We start from the raw sequence: 18,601 nt of genomic DNA, 5'->3' as shown, positions 1-18,601 counted from the left end.
AATTTCCATTTCATTTTCCTTGTAGATTAAAAATATCACCAGCAAATATCTCCACAAGTCACTAAAGCTGAGCCAGCCTCAGACTCATGTTGCTCAGAAAGTAGAGCATAATCTGAAGGCCAGTGGTTTGATCCCTGGCTCCTTCACCCTTTATGTCAAAGTATCCTTGAGCAAGATACTGAATCCTGAATTTCCAGGATTGCAACCACTGGAGTGTTAGGGTAGGTTAAAAGAAGTGCTTGCATGAATTACTTCAAGCCTGGTGGGTGAATGAGTCTGGAAGTAAAGAAACACTAAACACTCAAATTGAGTAAAATGCTGTGCTGTAAAATACAGTGCTGTGAGGAAAAAACCCCAACACAAACACATTTAATATGATTCAAATGATTATTGATGATTTCATTTACTGAAGAAAAAAATCTATTTAAACCTACCTGGTCCTATGTGAAAAAGTAATTGTCCCCTTTGTTAAATCATCATGTATAATCATGATGAATCAAACTGAGTTGAATTTTACTAGACACACTGAGGCCTGATTACTACCAGATGTGTTTAATTAAAAAAAAATCACTTAAATAGAACCTTACAGATAAAGTGAAGTTTTGGTACTCTACAGTGAGAGCCATTATGAGAAACCTGAAACAGTGCACACTGAAGACTCATCCAGGAGGTCACCAAAGAACCCACAGGAACATCTAAAGAACTGCAGGGCTCAATGTCTCAGTTAGTTAGAGTTAGAGTTCACAATTCAACAATAAAAAAAGAGACTGGGCAAAAATGGCATCCATGAGAGAGTTCTGTGCTCTACCTGAAAATCCTGAAGGAGAATGCCTGGCTGTCAGTTCACGCCCCGTAGCTCAAGCATATGCAAAGGGACAAGAATCTGAAACACACCAGCAAGTCCACCTCTGAATGGCTCAAAAAACCCAAAATGAAGTGGCCCGCTCGAAGTCAGAACTTAAATTGGATTGAATGCTCAACAAGTCTCCAATGTGGCTTAAACAAAACAATCCAAAAGCTTCACCAACAGTTATCACAAATGCTTGATTGCAGTTCTTACAGCCAGCAGTGGGACAACCAGTTTTTAGGTTTAGAGGACAATTCATTTTTTGTGTAGAGCCAGTGTGTTCCCGTCCATATAAGATTTTAAGCTTCTTCAAAAAAAGTATACATGACAAGTTTGTATGGGAATTAATTAGTGTTGCACAAGTATTATATTTTTTGGAAAGTAACACAAAAAACGAAGCACACATTTTCTCTTTTTTTGGTAATTTAAGATTTAATTTCTTCAACTTTAACAGTCTGAAAATATGATTACACATTAACCAATATTCTATTCAAGCAAGGCTGAGACATGTATTATAATGCAATGTGGAAACAATGAGGTGACAAAATGCTGAGGGTCACTATGTACACAGTTTATATATAAAGAAAATCAAATGGCAATGACATTTACACCATCCTCAATTTCAATATCATATGGCATCCGATGAAAGTGAATTAGAATATATCCAAGTGATCAAACAGTCCCATGATATTCATGTGACATCGTGTGCATACTTGTAAAAATGTCCATCCAACAAAAATGAAACATCATGTTTTTAACCACCGGACAAACACAGCATGATTTAATTTCATTTAAGAGCTTTACTCTCACTTAAATTCCACTGTGCAAATGCGTGAACTGGTAAAACTTGCAGTATGTATGTCTCCTCAGTTCTGCCGAAAGTATTCAACACAGCTTTTCCAAATTTCTATTTGTTGGCCAAACTGTGCCCAACAGATGTGCGAATCATTAAGAATACTTGAAAAAGAAAAATCAGCTTTTTTGTAGTCACTGGGGTCGACTACTGAAACTGTCGTTTCACAAAATTTGTATCGTGACTATGTGTGTAAGCAGATCTGCTCATCAAAGATTTAGAGTCCAGGTTAGTGGGACAAAGACCGGAACATGACACAGGACAAAATGTTGTCTTTTCTCTAACTTTTGAAATATTTAGTGTGAAGATGACGACTGCTGTAAGTTGCCGATGTGCATTTCTTTTAAAGGCTATGCTCACATAGAGGATGCCTAGTAAGACTTTCTGTGTCTTTTCTTTTCTTCCTTTGAGAATATCCAGGAACCCCTGGGTCAAGTATGCTTAACAAAAAACACAACTTGATACGCTTTATGCAACACATGCACACAACATGTAACATTCGTGCTCAGAACAGCTTAAAGTTTAAAGTTTAGGTCACACACTGAAAAATCTAATTTGGATCCTTTTATCCTTTTCCAGTGAAAATCAATCTATATCATTTTGCATTTTCTTTTTGAAAAATAGGATATTTTATCATCTTTTGAAATCCGCTGAGAAAGCACGACAAGCTTAACTACGAGACGCTGATACGTTTGAGCAGAGATTTTGCTTTAAAAAATTGAAAAGAATTGCAACCGTGGCAGTAAAATGAAGCCTAGAAAGCGCTTCTATGAGACTGATACAAAAATGTCATGACTAAGCCATGATGGAGATGTAACACTATCTACATATAGAATGCATTAGCTGCTTCATGAGTATTTTTTCCCCATTCATTACATAAAGGTGAGCGAGTCTGGCATATAGGCTTAAAAGTAGTCTCTTTCTATTATAAGTCTGTTAAATGTTCTAACTTTTGTCTAGTCTAGTGATTTGCAGGAAAGCGGATAGATGCTAAGTTCAGGACACATACATTTATCGGGTCACAAGAATCAGTGCATCTCAGAACTGTTGTTAATGTTAAAAAAATGAAGAAAAAAAAACAAGATTTTGTGTCAATAAAACAGGTGCAGGGTCATCCCAAGCTGAGCCTCAGAGCCCGTGTGGACAGCAGCAGCCACAGCATGGCCCTGTGTGTCTGGAGGCCAAAGAGTAACACACAGTTTAAAGGAAGACCAGCTTTTCCCCTGTGGACCTGTGCAGTGTGGGATGCAGGATCAGGGAGGGGGAGGCATTGGTATAAGTTGGGGTGGGGAGCGCTGCAGGGCAGAGGATGGGGAGATGATCCTGTTTACTATTTGGGTATATCCCCTTTCTTCAAAATGAGCTGCCGCTGCCAGGGCGCCAGTTTGGTCTCGTCATAGCCTAGGTTTCGTATTCGCTCCAACTCCGTCTTCTCCTCGATCTCCTTCACCTTTTTGGCCTGCTCCTCTTCTTTTCTACGTGCACCCATAAAGGATAATTCACAGTAGTTAGAGTTGTACAGTAAATCTTCAGTTTATAGTTGTTACTTCTAACATATGCAAATGACCACATCTCAAGACACGAAGCACTCAGAAGCACAAACCACCACCAAGGCATCTCACTTTTTGGGCAGTATTTACTGTTAAAAGAATAGTACTGTATTTTCTGTATATTAAATTTATTTTCTTTGCTCTTTTTAAACGTAATAAAAGAAGTTTTTAATCCATTGATCTCAGACTCACAGCACCTAACAAATTTCTCATTCAACACATTTTGTGTTACGTGTTGTATCAAGCAGAATGAATAAAATTTTCTTACCTTTTCTGTTCCCTGTCACATCAGGAGATGGTGAGCACAAGAAGACAAGGTTTAAATATCTTAAACAGCAACAGCAGTTAATTCACAAGTTAAAGCAATTAAATGATCATTTTAACACGTGCAAGTGACAAAATAGGAAGTACACTTTATACTCTAAACATCAAGTTCAAATTGTTCAACAATAAATGTCACAAAGAAGGCTAAAGATCGCACAAATCTTGAGGTAAAGCTGAATTAGTCAATATATTTTTGCTTCCACTGAAGGAAAAAAATGAATGAAACCTTTCATGTAAGGTTCTCGACTCTTTTACTTCTTCCGGGCTCTGATTTATGGATTTAAAAACAGATACAAAACTAGCCTTTTACTTTTAGTGCATATGAGCATATGACGCACCTGCAGTTTTGATTAGGTCCAACATTTTCCCAATGCAAACACAAAAAATACATTTAGTAAGCTGGGTATTTTTGAATATTTTTGAAATAGAGAAGTACAACATAGTTGTGCAGAAGAGCTTCTTGAAATGCAAATAAACAGTAAATTAATAAAGAAGGCCTGAAATGGCAAGAATTTAAAGTGCTTTCCTGTGAAAAAAAAACTCTCTAGTAACAAAACCCCCCAACTGGTTGGATGTTTTGGTGGCATCACAGCCACTAAGTGTTTTCTGCCAACTTATTCCAGCCCAGAGCGCCTTTATGTCATCCATTTGGGTTAAGCACTACTAACCTGCCACCAAAAATGAGATGTGCTGAGTAACACTGGCTACTCACCTCTCTTCATCCATTTTCTTCTTCATCATGTCTCTCCTCCAGGCTGGCATTGACGCCAGGCGTGTCGCCTCCTCCTCAGCCTGTAAGGGGACAGAGGGGTCCGGGGAGAGACAGAGATAGGGGCCCACAGCAGTCAGCAATGAATTTGTACTTTTAAAGTATCTTCTGTTGTGAGGAGACTTGTGTCAAGTTATTAAGAGAAATCGCGATTGCAAAATATGTACTACATGTATTTGGTAAATGTGAGCAAGTTCTTCAGTCAGTTAAGTAGCTAACTCTGCTACAGACTTCACTTGCATCATCTTGTGTGCAACCTTCTTCTTTAAAAAAGTAGTAATCTCAGTCTTCACCTTTAGGTTAGCACACAGTCATGAACAGATGTGCCCCATGAGATCATTTTTAAAATATCTGGTTATAATACACCTGGATATAATAATAGATGTGTTAACATTTGAAATATTTGGAAATTACTATTGAGTCTATTATATTAAATTAAAGGTGATATTGAGATGATTTATGTCGGTAGCACTGCATAAATCATCACTAAAGCAGGCAAGCACCTGCATAAAGAACAACTGTAATGAAATGTTAGTCCAGTCTGTTTGTTTGTGCAGATTCTCAAATGTCAGTTTTAAACAAATGGCCTTTATGTAAGACTTAAGAACCTAAACAATGGTAACCCAATATAGTTGAAACTAATGTATGAATTCACCAAAACAAACAGATCTCACAAAATGTCTGCTTCTGCTGTTTGTTTAAAATGAAACAAAGCCTTTGAAAAGGACAGTGTTTTACAGGATATTCTCTGTGTACACATATGGTAACTGGATCCTTTTTTTCCCTTTCAGGCTGTAACTGGAGGTGGAGCGGGAGAGAAAGAGGGCAGCCATCTTGGATTTCTCATCTTCGCCCAACTAGACACATTACCCTTCTGCATTCATTTTACTGAAGGATTTCACTTGCCCTAGCCAGTGTCAATCCAGGTAAGATTATCTATGGAATTAATATTTAATGAGTCCCCTGGGAATTTTGCCTCAAAAAAAAAAAAAAAAGAAAAAGAAAAAACATGGAGAAAACAAACCAAAATAAACAAATTTACACTGCCCCCCACCAAAACCCTTCACCAAAAAGTAGCTGATAGTAGCTATTAAAGGTTTAAAACTAAGTGTGATCAAGTCAACTGGCAGTTAAGTAAGAGTGACAGTTAAGCCAACCAATTAAAAAAGAAAAAGCTGCAAAATACGAATTAAGCAGCTCTCTTGATGGGCTTAATAAAGTTTTTTGGTTTTGTGGGCCATATTTGTAGTGTCAGTGGACATCCACAAGGGTCAGAACACACAACCCTTTGCTGTGCCTGCATACTGTTTGGGATTATAACAATTGTAGGCTATTAGATCTATAAATTTGGAAGTGTGAAAATGACATTGTATTATGAAGATGAAGTTATTGCCTAGACTTTGCTGTGCTAGCAGCTATTTCAATAATCAATAATAGTTTTAGGTAATTTTATTGAATCTAGCATTATTTTTTGTCTAATGAACGAAAAATAAACAAATAAACTGTAGTTCAGTCAAGACTAATTCTGTTGAAACTGTAATTACTACAGCAACTTGACCTCCAGTTCCATATATGCAAGAGCGCATTGTGCAAGCTCAGCAGATTACATCATAGTCTATTATAGTTTTGCCCATCTGTTAAGGCAGTGTTGTTACTAACATCACTCTTTACTGCATTGTGTACGTGCTCCAACTCTGCCTGAAATATTGTGCAAAGGGGAAAAAGTTTGATAGAAAGTGGCTTTAGGTTTACCAGCTGACTGCCTTCTCGTGCGACCTGCGAGTTGATAAAGATTCACTGTAACCTCCTTATGGCTCCTGTAAGCCACAGATAGAAGGACAGCAGGGGGTGTTAAGAGGGTTATTCCAAGGTAATCTTGATGCAATAGAACAGACACTATGAGAATAGTGTGCAGTGTGCGGTTTATTGCATCGACAAGCATTGCACTTGAGGATTACACATTGAAGAGTGTGTGTTTGACAGTTGCTCTTTCATTGGTAAATCAGTGTCGTTATGCAAGTTCTCAAAAGGATGGAAACAATATCTTAGGTAATCTATTGTTTTGGCCTTTTTGCCACACAGGTGCATCAGTGCAAAAACTCCAAATGGTTAATTGCTGCTTAAATCTGCTAATCCCCAAAAATGACAGTTTTATTTACTTATAACACCAACCTAGAAACCAATAAATAGAAGAACATGAAATCAATTATGGAAACTCTGAGCCAATATTTGAAATATACTTATATAATAACATAAGCAAACAATGGAATAAACACCATAAAGCAGTTGTAACATTTTAATGTGATGTTTTATTTAAGTTAAAGCTTTGACTGGTGAATACTTTTAAATATGCTCAGAGAAAATAATTGTAACTTTTGAACCATTTTCACCATATTTCATCAATTCTGTAATGTTTATTAAAAGGCACACCTTATAAGTAAATAATCCACTTGAATTTAAACAAAGACATTTGTGAACCACTAAGTAGTTCTAAACTTCAAACCCACTAAAGACTGAGCTACTTTCTCTTTCAGTTCAAGCAAAAAGGAACCATTTAGACAGTAAGGCCATTTTCCCCTTCACTAATTATCAAGAATGAAGGTGGAACAGAGGCCAGATGCTGCTCACTCGCTGTCACTTGCTGTTTTTGTGTGAGTTCACTGGCTAAAAATGTAACAAAGAGGAGAAAAAGGGACACGTTTGATCATGTGCATAGAAAGAAAGATAAATGGAAATGTAACTTTTATGTAGCAAAAACTGTGTGCAATTCCATGTCATTTTTTAAAGTCGGTGGAATATATGAATGTTATCTATAGACCTGAGTCTGTCACTTAAAAGTGAGCCACATCTTCTTATGCACATTACTAATACCAGTGCCAATTAATCACCTACTGTATGAAAATGAGATGGGATAAAACCCTCACATAAACCCAGTCTGAAATATTCAGTGTAAAACAACTATGCAGAGTTTTACTAATCATCCCCATTACAAAGATGACCCAAAGAAACAAACAGCATTGATTTTTATGGCAAATCTTTTCCTTTTAAACTTTTTTTTCCTTTGTGTTTTGTGGCAATCAATCATACTTTGTCTGAAAAGCTCTTGGTTTCACACAATATGTGCATCTTTTGTAATACAATGCATACTTTCCTCCACTTAAACATACAGAAGCGGTAATGTTAGCACAGCAGCATGGATGCTCTTTGCTGCAGTTAAGTCCATTACGTGACATGACCTAAACATTAACAAAGCAGATTAGGTTCTCTTGTCAGCATGTTGCACTGTGCGTGCTAGTTTTCCACAATTGATCTTAGCAGTGAACCTTCAGCACAACCTTAGCCTACATAGCTGTTAGATATCAAAAAGTTCGGCTTCCTTTTCTTTCCAAAAAGCAAAGCTTCGGTCAATGTATTTGATGATTTCCTCATTGCTGAACTCTTTAAGCTCATAGATGACTTTAATTGAATCTTCATTGGGTTCTTCTTTGGGTGGAGGTTTATCAACGTGGGGTTCTTCTTTGACTTTAACAGTAACAGGTTGGGCATCTTTCACTGGACATGGTGTTGCTGTGTCTGGAAGTGTCTCAACTTTAGCTGATGCTTCAACATGTTGCACGCTTGCCAAGTCCTGCATGTGGTCCTGCTCTGAACCTTTCCCATTAGAAATTGCAGGCTTATTTAAACTGACATTCCCCTGAACACTGTCCTCCACTGAGTCCTTGGGGGGTCCCTGCTCCACACACTGACCATCGTGAGCCACAGCAGGTGACGAACCTTCAGAAACCCCCGAATGTGAGACTGGTAAGGAGGGTTGTTGTGATGGTGCAGGTGGTGCAGAGTGTGCATTCGAAAGTGGGAGTTCAGGAGGTGGTGGGTGGGATGGTGGGGGAGGGAGTGTTTCCTGCATTGACATTATGGACATGTCAGGAGACATGGAATGTAGCGATGCTGTCAGCATGCCTCCTCCCTCACCCGAGTCTCCAAAGTACTTGACTTTTATGTCCTCAAAACCATCCGCCCAATCTCGCTTCTCGCACTCAATTTCCTCCATGACCTCCTTGTGAAACTGCCTTATGACCTCCCATTTGTGGCTGCCAAGACGGTCAAACATCTCATAGCATAAAAGGTGTCGGAATTTCCGCTCACTTCGAGACATGTTCATTTCCAATAGCTGGAAATAGCCAAGCATGAAAAGGTCAAGAGTTAGGCTTTCATAGCTCACAGTTGACCCGTTGATGTGCGGCAGGAAATGCTGTGGCCAATAGATCATCTGAGCACGACTCAGCCGGCGGATCTGGCGTGTGGGCACTTGACTCATGATTGCCCTCCAGTGGCCAATCAGATTCCCTACTACCTGCTTTGATTTCATAAATAGGAGGAGTTTATCGTCTTCACTGTGCATCTCTCCACCAATCTGTGCACTAAATTGGCTGTAGTCCTCCCAGTCCACATCTAAATGATTTCGCCTCCTGCCAGTATATCTAGTCTGATAAGACTCAGAGACTGTATACTTCCGCCAATGTTCAAGGAACAGGAAGACAATTCTCTCTTTCCTCATTTCAATACATTCCTGGACATAGCTTAGATCTGTCTGCACCTCCAAGCTTCTTGTTAGTTGATCATTATTTAAAACAGGGTCTGCAGAAAGAACCTGGCTGAACTGTTCAATATTAGTTGGCGCCATTGCCTCTGAAGACATATATGTCTTAGGAGCATGAGATGCGGTGATAGCTGGTTCTTCAACAAGTGGTAAGACTGATTCCTCCACTGAAGTTAAACCACCATTGGTATTGGATTCCAGTATGGAAGTAGAGGAACAAGGGACCTCATCCTCACAGACTGTCTCTGGATGATAACTAGACTCACTTACCACAGGGAGTGACCTCTTGCGTTTGTAAACCCTATTTGCTTGGTTATCTGCAGACTGCGGCTGATTCTGAACTTCATAATTAGCCTTTAGGTTCTTCACTGAAACGCCACACTGCTTTATTTCCTTTTCTACATCCTCTCTTGTTGAAAAGGATTGAGAGCGTCCCATAATTCCAGCTGATCCCACTGACTGACCTGTGCTCACATTTCTTGTGTCTTCTTGGGAATATCCAGGACATATAAGATCCAAGATGTCTATCTCTTTGCCTCCCAGAGTGGCAAGAAGGATAGCCATACTCTTTAGGAGGGTAGAAATCTTGCTGCACCAGGCTGGAAGATCTTCAGCTTTGCCATGCACCTGCTTTGGATTGACTGAGAAGTGCCCCTGATTGAGAGCAGCAGAAACTGGTAGAAGCTGGTGAAGCTCCTGCTCCAATTCACTCAATTCCTTCTCGACTTCTGATACCTTATGCATAACCTGTAGGTTCTCAATTTGCTTCTCAATTCGGTTCAGGTCGGCCTCAGTCATCAGTTCACCAAATGGACCCAAAATGGCATTGTGGGCGTGGGAGTAGTGCCATTCCAGAGGCTGGTACTGCCCAGTTGATGCAAACTAAATCAGAGGTCAAAGGAGACCAATAGGACAAGGAAAAAAAAAAGGAGGAAGGAGGGAGGGATTCCTTCAGCTTGAATTTCCAGGTACGAACAAACGCTTCAGTGCAAATCCATCCTAACACACAGGATTTACATGGATTTAGTGGTGCAATGGCACTGCCTGATTACAAGCACAAAGCTTTCCAATGGAATTTTGAGTCAAAGAACAGTGACTACTTTGTTGAGTTATATGCGAAATTATATGTTAGCTAGACCAATACTGGCATGCAAGAGTTACAACATGTTAGTATTTGTATTTTAGGCACTTAACACTGCAGATGTTTCACAACATTTGCGTAATGCCTCTTAAAAGGCTCTATTCTGTTTTTATGAGCCAGTGTTTACTTTTGTCTGATATTTTTTTTATGCATCTACACAACACTTCTACTACAAGGACACTGACACTGCAAACCATTGGCGTTACTCTTTATGAGATCATGATCTGCTCGCACCCTGCCAGCTTCTCCCCCCCCCCACAAAAAAAGATGTTGGGGAAATTAAAAAAAAGACTGCTACAATGATTAGATAGAGATGATTTAAATAAAAAAAATCCTCAATGGACACAAGTTTTCAGTATTGTTAATATGCCATTTGTGTTACTGTTGGTATCAATAATGGTTGACTTGTAGTGTGAATGGACCCGGCATCACACCACTGAATCAGCATGTAAGAACTTGGAACAGCAAAACTCCACCATCAAACACCAGCCCACACTGTGAACCCATTAGTCAAGTGTGCCAAATTCTGTGATGGTTGTTGTAGCCAAGTATTCAATTCAGTGCACTCCAAAAAGGTCTGCTATTGGCAAGAAGTACAAATACGAACAAGAAACATGTGAAGAAATGCAAAAGAAGTGGATAAATAATTGAAAAATGTGAGAACAAGGAGATGAACATTTTGTGGACGTGAACACATTTTCATGTGTTATTAGCTTATGTGTTACCAATTTAATGTTTTTATGAAAAAAATGGAACTAAACAATTAAAACACTGCACTTGAGCAGTGTGTTTAAGCTTGTTGTTTAGTGGTACAACATTACAATTCCTTAGATAGGAGTAAATTATTAATCAGTCAAATTTAATCAAGCATGTTACATACTACTAGGGTCCTTCTTGTATTACACAGGATTAGCAAGTGTTCAGATTGTTCCAGTACAAACTGCGAATTAACATCTTGTCTAAATAGTCATAATATAGTGCTATGACTGTGCATCAGTGTATGCTGGCTGTAGTCCTTGAGAAAAATATGACCCCACTGAATGCTTAGCTTTAAACTAGCGACTTCTAAGAAAAGCTAACACAAAGAGTAAGAATGATCTCATGCAAAAATGGAACTAAATTAAACATGCCTTCGCACAATGCCAGTGTTCAAAGCATAGACAGTATAAAACATGGATGTAGTTTCTGGCTAGGAAGAAGGAAGTGCTTTAAACCTGCTAAAAAGTCTATTTTTGCAAATCTTGTTCATACCGTGTTTCAAAATGGCAGATTATCTGTGAAAATGTCTTGTGGTTGCCAGTGAGTATGTGGTTTCACAGTCAAAACTCCTCATCACATCCTTTTTATTCCCAAAATCAAGACGGTGATGGAGAAAACGCTCATCTTGAGGTTTCAAAACAAGACTGCAGAAGCAGTGGGTGATGTAACAGTAGCTACGTCCATCTTTTATACTGTCTGTGGTTCAAAATCACAAACTTCCACGCTCAAATCCAAGCAACAGCTATCCCCTTTGCTTTGCTCATGATCTGAATCTGAAGTCACTTCTAGTCACTTTTACTGTACACTGTTAAATTTATAGGCCCACAAATGGGATAGCTAATGACACTCAGCCATTATGCCTACCTTGCGTTTGTGCTCTTCTTCCTCTTGCATCTTGACCTGAAGCTTGCGCACCATCACCTGCCTTTTCCATTCAGGGATGGCTTTCCCTTGTTCATCGTGAGTAGGCACTAGAGCCTCAACATCTGTGAGGCTCGTCTTCCTCCCTGAATCCGCTTTTGCTGTGCCTCCACCACTGTTCCCATTGATCACAGAGTTGGAGGACAGCTGCTCGTTGCTCCCAGATGTTGACACGGTCCTGCCAGATCCGGAGCCAGCGGGGCTGGGGCTGGGGCTGGGGCTGGGGCTGGGACTGGGGCTGGGACTGGGGCTGGGGCTCGGATTGGTGGGTTGTGAGGTCACTGGTGCGCTGGTTGGCGGAGGGGATGGCGGTTTGGCTGGTGGGCTAGATGATCGACTCTCTGGAGATGTAGAGTTTTCCTGAAGAGAAATAAAGGCACAGATGGAAAAAAACAAACAAACAGGAGTCACATAAATTTTAACACATGTGGCTAAAAGAGAGTGAGATTTTTGACTTTCACAAATCAGGCCAGAATGTGGTTAGATTTGCATATAGTTCATTTAAAATAGAGAGCGTGACATCAAATCCACAGTTGATGGTAAAAACTGTGAGTTAACTTTCAGAACGATCCCTTCTGCATGAGTCACTGTCTGTAGCTAAGGAAGCTACGTGACCTACATTGTTTCCTGTGGGCCCGCTGTTGGAAAACACAGTGGTGTAGCCTTTACTGTGAGGTGTGGGCTTGAGGCTCTTCCCTGCCTTGATCTCTGCCAGCAGCTCCGAGTTGTCGCCGGTGGGGGACATCATGTTGAAAGATTTTGCGCCTGCGGACAAAAGGACGGAGCAGGCAAGTGAAACCAGGTAGAAAGATTGAGCAGAGAGAGATGGATACAGACAGACTGAGAGAGATAGACTGATGAGGAGAAGAGGGCTTGAGTGGCATTTCACTGTTAAATATTTCATCCAATCAGCAAGGTAACAATGCTGACCTGGAGCATGTTGGACAATGATGGGAGGTCATAATGGTATTCTAAACCTCACTCATGGATAAGCTAGATAAGTTTCTTTTTAGATTTGATTACTCTGGTTGGCATCTGCCTTTATTCCTGCTGGGGTCGAATGTTTGCTGGAGACGTAAATATCGTTGGTCAACTGTTAAATCGGCCAACAGCTGGAGTGAGCCAGGATTAAATGAGGATGAGCAATTAAATATACTTTCATTACAGTGAACTCAAAGAACAGAGACACACAGTCTCTTTCATTGTCATCTGACCATTATCGTTACAGCTCAGCTGCTGTTAAACACCCTAAAAAGATATACATTCAGTTCCCGTTTACAATAATCTACTGAATGAATCCTTCAACAAATGTAACTACACTTCAACTTCAAACTCTGTTTCAATGCAATTGAAAATTAACTTCATTTTCACTTTTAAAGGAAAAATATAATTGTTCCTATGCCAATCAGCCAATGTCAAAATATGCCACTAATTTATGCAATTATACATATAGATCAGCTTTTCAAAATGATTATACTAACCATAAAGAAAACCATAAAGTACTGCATGCAAGCACCACTGCAGCTGTCGTTTGAGTTCTTAAGCAAGAAAACATTTAAAGTATAAATGGAAAAAGCTCAAAGATGATGCTGTAGTGCACAACAAACAGTTATGCATATCTTTATACCAGGATTTAAATGTAGAATATTTTGAAGCAAACGCACAAAAGGACACCTCACCTGTTTTTGCGAATGTTTTTTTCTAGGAAAATAAATATCCTCAATCCTTCATTGTTTACTCATCCTCTATGTGCGGAATGGAAAAAAACAAAACAAAAAAAGAGTCCTACTGAAAAAGTGCTCCCTGTTGAGACAACCGCAATGCTCCGGCCGGACACAAAGACTCGCTAGCGTGCCACCCCTCCTCACTCTCCCTGCTCTCTCTGTCTCTCTCGTGGGGAGGAGAGAACAGCTTTCCATTAAAGACCTATCATCACAGTTGGGGGAAATCTAAAGGAATCACCCGTAACTGGAAGTGACAGCCAGCCATTGGCAAGCCAGCTAGGAATTAACACACACAAACGCACACACGCACACCGTGTTTCAATCCCCGGCTTCTCAGTGCCCACAGCCAGACCAAGATTCAGTTCGCTCGACCTGATAAACTGTTTCGAGACACATACAGCTGTCCCTCATATTTTCTGCATCACACAGAGAGAGAAAGAGAGATAGAGAGAAAGAGAGAGAGAGCGAGTGAGAGAGCGAAAGAGAGAGAGAGATTTGCCTGTGTGTGACACCACTAAGCCTTTTACAATGTGTGCTTGATTGAAACTGTGGCCTGTGTAAAGCTTCAGGATAAAAAAGAAAGAGCTGAAACACCTTTGACAGCTATTTAAATTCATTTTAAAAAGCTCAGTACATCGCACGAGAGGTACAAATCTAAAATATCCTGGGCTAAAATGTAACTAGATCAGTTGCACATAAGCATGATTAAATGCTTTTTCAAACTTAAAAACAGCTAAACAACATTAAACAGCTGTATCTTTCAAAAAAAAGACACATTCTAAGTTGGTGTGCTTGCAACTTTTTGAAAAGAGATTAAAATGTGTGTTTTTGAGTCTTTGCTAGTATGATTGTATTTAGCCTGGGATGTGGGTGGAGAGAGGGTGGAGGTTTGATGAAGAGACTCACACAGTGGGCAAACAGTGTGACATGTTCCTATGGCGTGTTGCTGTTAAGGTCAGCTATGACCTATGATATAAAAAGCAGGATCCTTTGCACCCTTACAAACAGAAAACCACAGGGACACAAACCTCTTCATTCAGCCGCCTGGTTTGTTGCTCCATGATTAATAGAAGGCTTTTAATTTTATGGCCTGTTTATCACTACTGGTTAATTCTGTTGAACAAATCATTAGATGAAAATGTGCGCAGTACAATATAAAAGGTAAGCGGTTGTTCTCAATAGAAGAGCAACAGGACAATAAAGGACTCGTAACCATCGCCATTGTTGCAGCAGCATTTGGAATTAGCCACTTGTTCTGCTGCTGTGGCGACAACGAGTGTTTGAGCTGTAAATTCATCTTAAGCTCTCAAATGAGTTGGTGGTGTTTCATTTTGTGACCACTAAACAACTTGTTTAACAGTGTCACGCGACTCATGCCATTAGCGAGCACACACCACTCTTTAGCTTTAAGTCTTTTATTTCTCTCCTACCATTGGTCGGCAGAAGGAGCATGAACAGATAGGACAGTTGGATAATTGCTGAACAAAGCGCACAGATAACATAAAGAGACTGTAAAAAGGTATAATTGTCACTTATGCTATAGCCAGGTTATACTTTAATGGTGCGTTTACTTACAGCTTTGTTTAAGGTAACAAAACGCCTCGCCTGCTGTACTTGTTACAAAACGTTTCTTAATTAGATTGTAATGTTGAATTTTCTGTTATTCTGTGTTTTATGTTGCCATTTCACTGATTCTGAAATCTTAGTAAAAATCTTTTTTTTTATGTTGTTTTACCTGGAATACAGTCACTCTGCACTAATACTAGTCCTCACTGTATTGACAGGAAAACCATGCGGCATTGGGTAAAAATACATAAAAAAAATGTAATCATTCAAACATTGCCTTTGTTAACAGCAATCACGGTCACATTGTACTTAAAAGTACATTTCCTTCAGTTCAGTTTTCAAAGGGTGATAGAACAGCTGCTTTGATAAATTGGATACATATGGTTTGAAACAATATCTCATATAAAGGTATTTACATAAAATGCTATGGACAGGTTAAAATGCTCTAGAATTTAGACAAATGTTATAAAATGTCATGTAAGTGGGAAGGACAACTGTGAACTCTGAACGTATCTAAACAGGATGAAGTGATTTAGCTTAAATGCAATTGATTCGCAGTCTCTACTTACTCTTCATCTGTCTAAGTGCTCCTCCCTCTGCCTGTGAGGCAGAGTTATCTCCGCCTTGACAGAGCACATGGTGGCAGGCAAGAAGAGGGAAAACACAAAAGAAACAAAACAGAGAGAAGTGCATGGAGAGCAAACAGGAGAGATAAAGAACATGTAAACAGAAACGTATAAAGCAGAAAAGCAATGCTGAATTGAAAGTGACAGTTTATAACCAGGCGACATCAATGTATTTAGAATTACAAGAGAAAAAAGTATTTTGTATGTGTCACTCTTCATGTAATATCTTTATCAGGTAAAACTGATATCTGCCTATCATTAACAAGATTCTTTAAGCAAAGATTTTTGGTATTTTTGCTCAGTTTCCAGTTTGCTTTTGTAGTATACTGACCAATAGTATAAGCAGGAAGTTATGTATGTAGACATGTATGCAAAGAATGGCAGATGTCAGCTCCAAGAACTGGATTTGTCATAATCAAATTTAGGAACTTCACTTTCACTGAATTTCCTTGTATATTAATGAGTTTCTAGAAAAAGGAAATGCATTAATAAACGTTAGAACAAGATAAATATTTTGTTTTTCCGATCACAAATCTTAAAACACTTGTGTATTTTAAAATTCCACATTTTTAGCACTTAAAAAACAGCCCTATACATAAGTTAAAATTTCCCTGCAACTCGAGCGGCATGTGCACCGTCAGACTGCATCATCCTGTGCGTCCAGGGCACTTAAGGAAATGGCTGAACACTAAACCAGTTCTCAGGGTAATGCTAGCGCTACATCATTAATTTATAATCTCTTATTTAGAATGCTAGGGTCAGACTCAACTCATCTTTACCCTGGGTGATTACTTGGTACCCATTAATACACCAGTCTCTGCTTTCTAGGACTAATATAGCAGGAAACAAAGATGGGGGAAAAAGTATTGAGATTAGGGGAAAAAAGCAGGTTTGGTTGACTTACTTCCTGATGACGAAGATGGGCGTCGTTGATTGGTGGGCGTGGCGTTGGCATTATTTTGAGGGGTTTGTGTCTCCGGAGGCAGAGGAGGAGGTGGCGGGGGTGTTGGCATTGGATTGCTTGGGGGAAGAGGTGGTGGTGGAGGAGGTGGTGGTTGAGGGACAGATTCCTCTGTAGTCCCATTTTCAGAGCTTTGGGCGGGATTTTCATTTGGCTCCTCCAATAACACAGAACCCTGAACCAACAAAAGGGAGAGTAAAAAAAATGTCACTCATTCTGCATTCTGAGGTTTTGTCTTAAAAACGACATTGTTGTTAACTGGAAACACTGCTTTATCCTGAAAGAATTAAAATAACACTTATTTTTGCTCCACAAATTAAATATTTTTTTTGCATACTCTTGAGAGTTTCTTTGCGCCTTACAAAAAAAGTTTGTTTTTTTTCAGTGTTGGAAATATTTAAAAAAATTCACTGGTGAAAAAAAGATGCCACGACATTTATCTAAAATAATATCTGAGAAAGCTTGAGATTCCTGCGCTGAGGCTTGACAGGCGCAAATGTATAGTGGCACGATACCTCAGCTTCCTCCTGTCTTTCATTAACTCATAACAACACAATGCCTTTTGCTAATAACAGCTAATATGACATAATCTCAAGGGGGAAAGGTCTGAGGGGAAAACAGCCATCTGTCACTGCCCCGCCCAGTGCATACGCCTGACACACTCTGAAAGTGTGCCGTACCTCCTGTGGAGACAAATTAATAGACCATGACATTTAACTCGACTCCACCGCTCCATTATTCCTCAGACGCGTGCTTGTCATTGTTGCCGCCTTTACTTTTCAAACCCCCCAGAGAGCTGGAAGGGGGTTGGCCATGTCCAGATGGGTCTTGCCAGCACGTGCCGCTTCTGCTGATTAGCCAGCCCATCTGCTAGGGTTGTGCTGAGACCAGGAGGGGCCCCGCTGAGGCCTTAATTGGCTCAATGAGGATTATAACCCATGTCATCCAAAACACCCCCACCCCTGATACCCATGAGATTATAAGAACACCTCTCTAGGGATGTTGGTGAGAGTCTGCCAGATTCTATTCATTCAGCTGCCTGTGAAGGTATGTGGCAACAAGCACACATCTTATATTTAATACTGGGATTGACATGCAAATGTGAACAGAAATTTTCCTTGATCAACTTTTCAGGGCACCTACAATGGCACATAATTTTGGACTAACCTTTTGTCCTTTCTGGGGAAATTCTGTTGTGTAAGCGCATTATGTCAATGGTGACCGAGTAGGCTAATAAATAGTGCCTAAGTCAATAAAAAAGCATTATCAAAATGTTTGCATTGCAGTCTGATGTACATGTGGGGGATTTTATTACAAGCATACAAGCTGGCCACTTATCTAACAAATACGTTCAGCTTCAGTGGGATTCTCCTTTTTGTGTCCCTTTCGTTGGTGATTTCTTGCTAAGTGCTTTGTTGTCAGCGATCATACTGAGTTTGATCTACTGTAGCCTCTTGGACAGTTTACACAATGGGGTGGAGACTCAAGAGGCAATGGAAATAAGGGGATAATTTGGATCAGGTGGCAAACAAAAGCTCAAGAGGACACAACATTATATAACATGCTGAGTGGCAATGCTTAGGCAAATAGTGCAGCCAGTTTTGTAACCGAATGCCATCGTCAGCAAGCTAAACCTCAGACTGGAATGACCTTATAAGGAGTTAAGAAAGGAAAAAGGAGAAAAGGAGCCTTCATGGAAGAACCAGGGCACACTATGTCAACCCACTACTAACCTTACATCCATCAGACATCAGCTCATGTACTGACTTTCAATGTCACCAAAAATAGTGAGATAACTGAATTATAACAAAGTAATATTTATTTTTATATTTTTGTATAATGCACATAATATTAAGCTGCCTTGTGTTAAAAAAGGTATGTCACATAAAGAAATAAAAGCAAACATACCAGGGCAAAAAAGCATTTTTCACACACATTTCCAGAAACATATAGACAAGTA

The 18,601-nt window shown here is 39.7% G+C and overlaps 1 protein-coding gene across 1 annotated transcript in view; it reads right to left on the bottom strand.

Moving 5' to 3' along the window:
- Positions 1 to 1,831: 1,831 nt before the first annotated feature.
- Positions 1,832 to 18,601, bottom strand: part of espn (espin) — a 34,805-nt gene continuing 18,035 nt past the window's right edge. The window contains exons 9-14 of the mRNA XM_040047976.1: positions 16,585 to 16,816; positions 12,384 to 12,529; positions 11,708 to 12,124; positions 4,287 to 4,366; positions 3,519 to 3,530; positions 1,832 to 3,175 (exon numbers count right to left, since the gene is read on the bottom strand). Of these exons, the coding sequence (XP_039903910.1) occupies positions 3,031 to 3,175; positions 3,519 to 3,530; positions 4,287 to 4,366; positions 11,708 to 12,124; positions 12,384 to 12,529; positions 16,585 to 16,816 (1,032 nt within the window). The 3' untranslated portion in view covers positions 1,832 to 3,030. The remainder of the gene's footprint in view (positions 3,176 to 3,518; positions 3,531 to 4,286; positions 4,367 to 11,707; positions 12,125 to 12,383; positions 12,530 to 16,584; positions 16,817 to 18,601) is intronic.

This window comes from Simochromis diagramma, unplaced genomic scaffold (assembly GCF_900408965.1).
Source record: "Simochromis diagramma unplaced genomic scaffold, fSimDia1.1 OVJJ01000387.1, whole genome shotgun sequence".
Lineage (NCBI taxonomy): Eukaryota > Metazoa > Chordata > Actinopteri > Cichliformes > Cichlidae > Simochromis > Simochromis diagramma.
The sequence above is the reverse complement of the archived record's forward strand: the minus strand, read 5'-3'. Positions and strand labels throughout refer to the sequence as shown.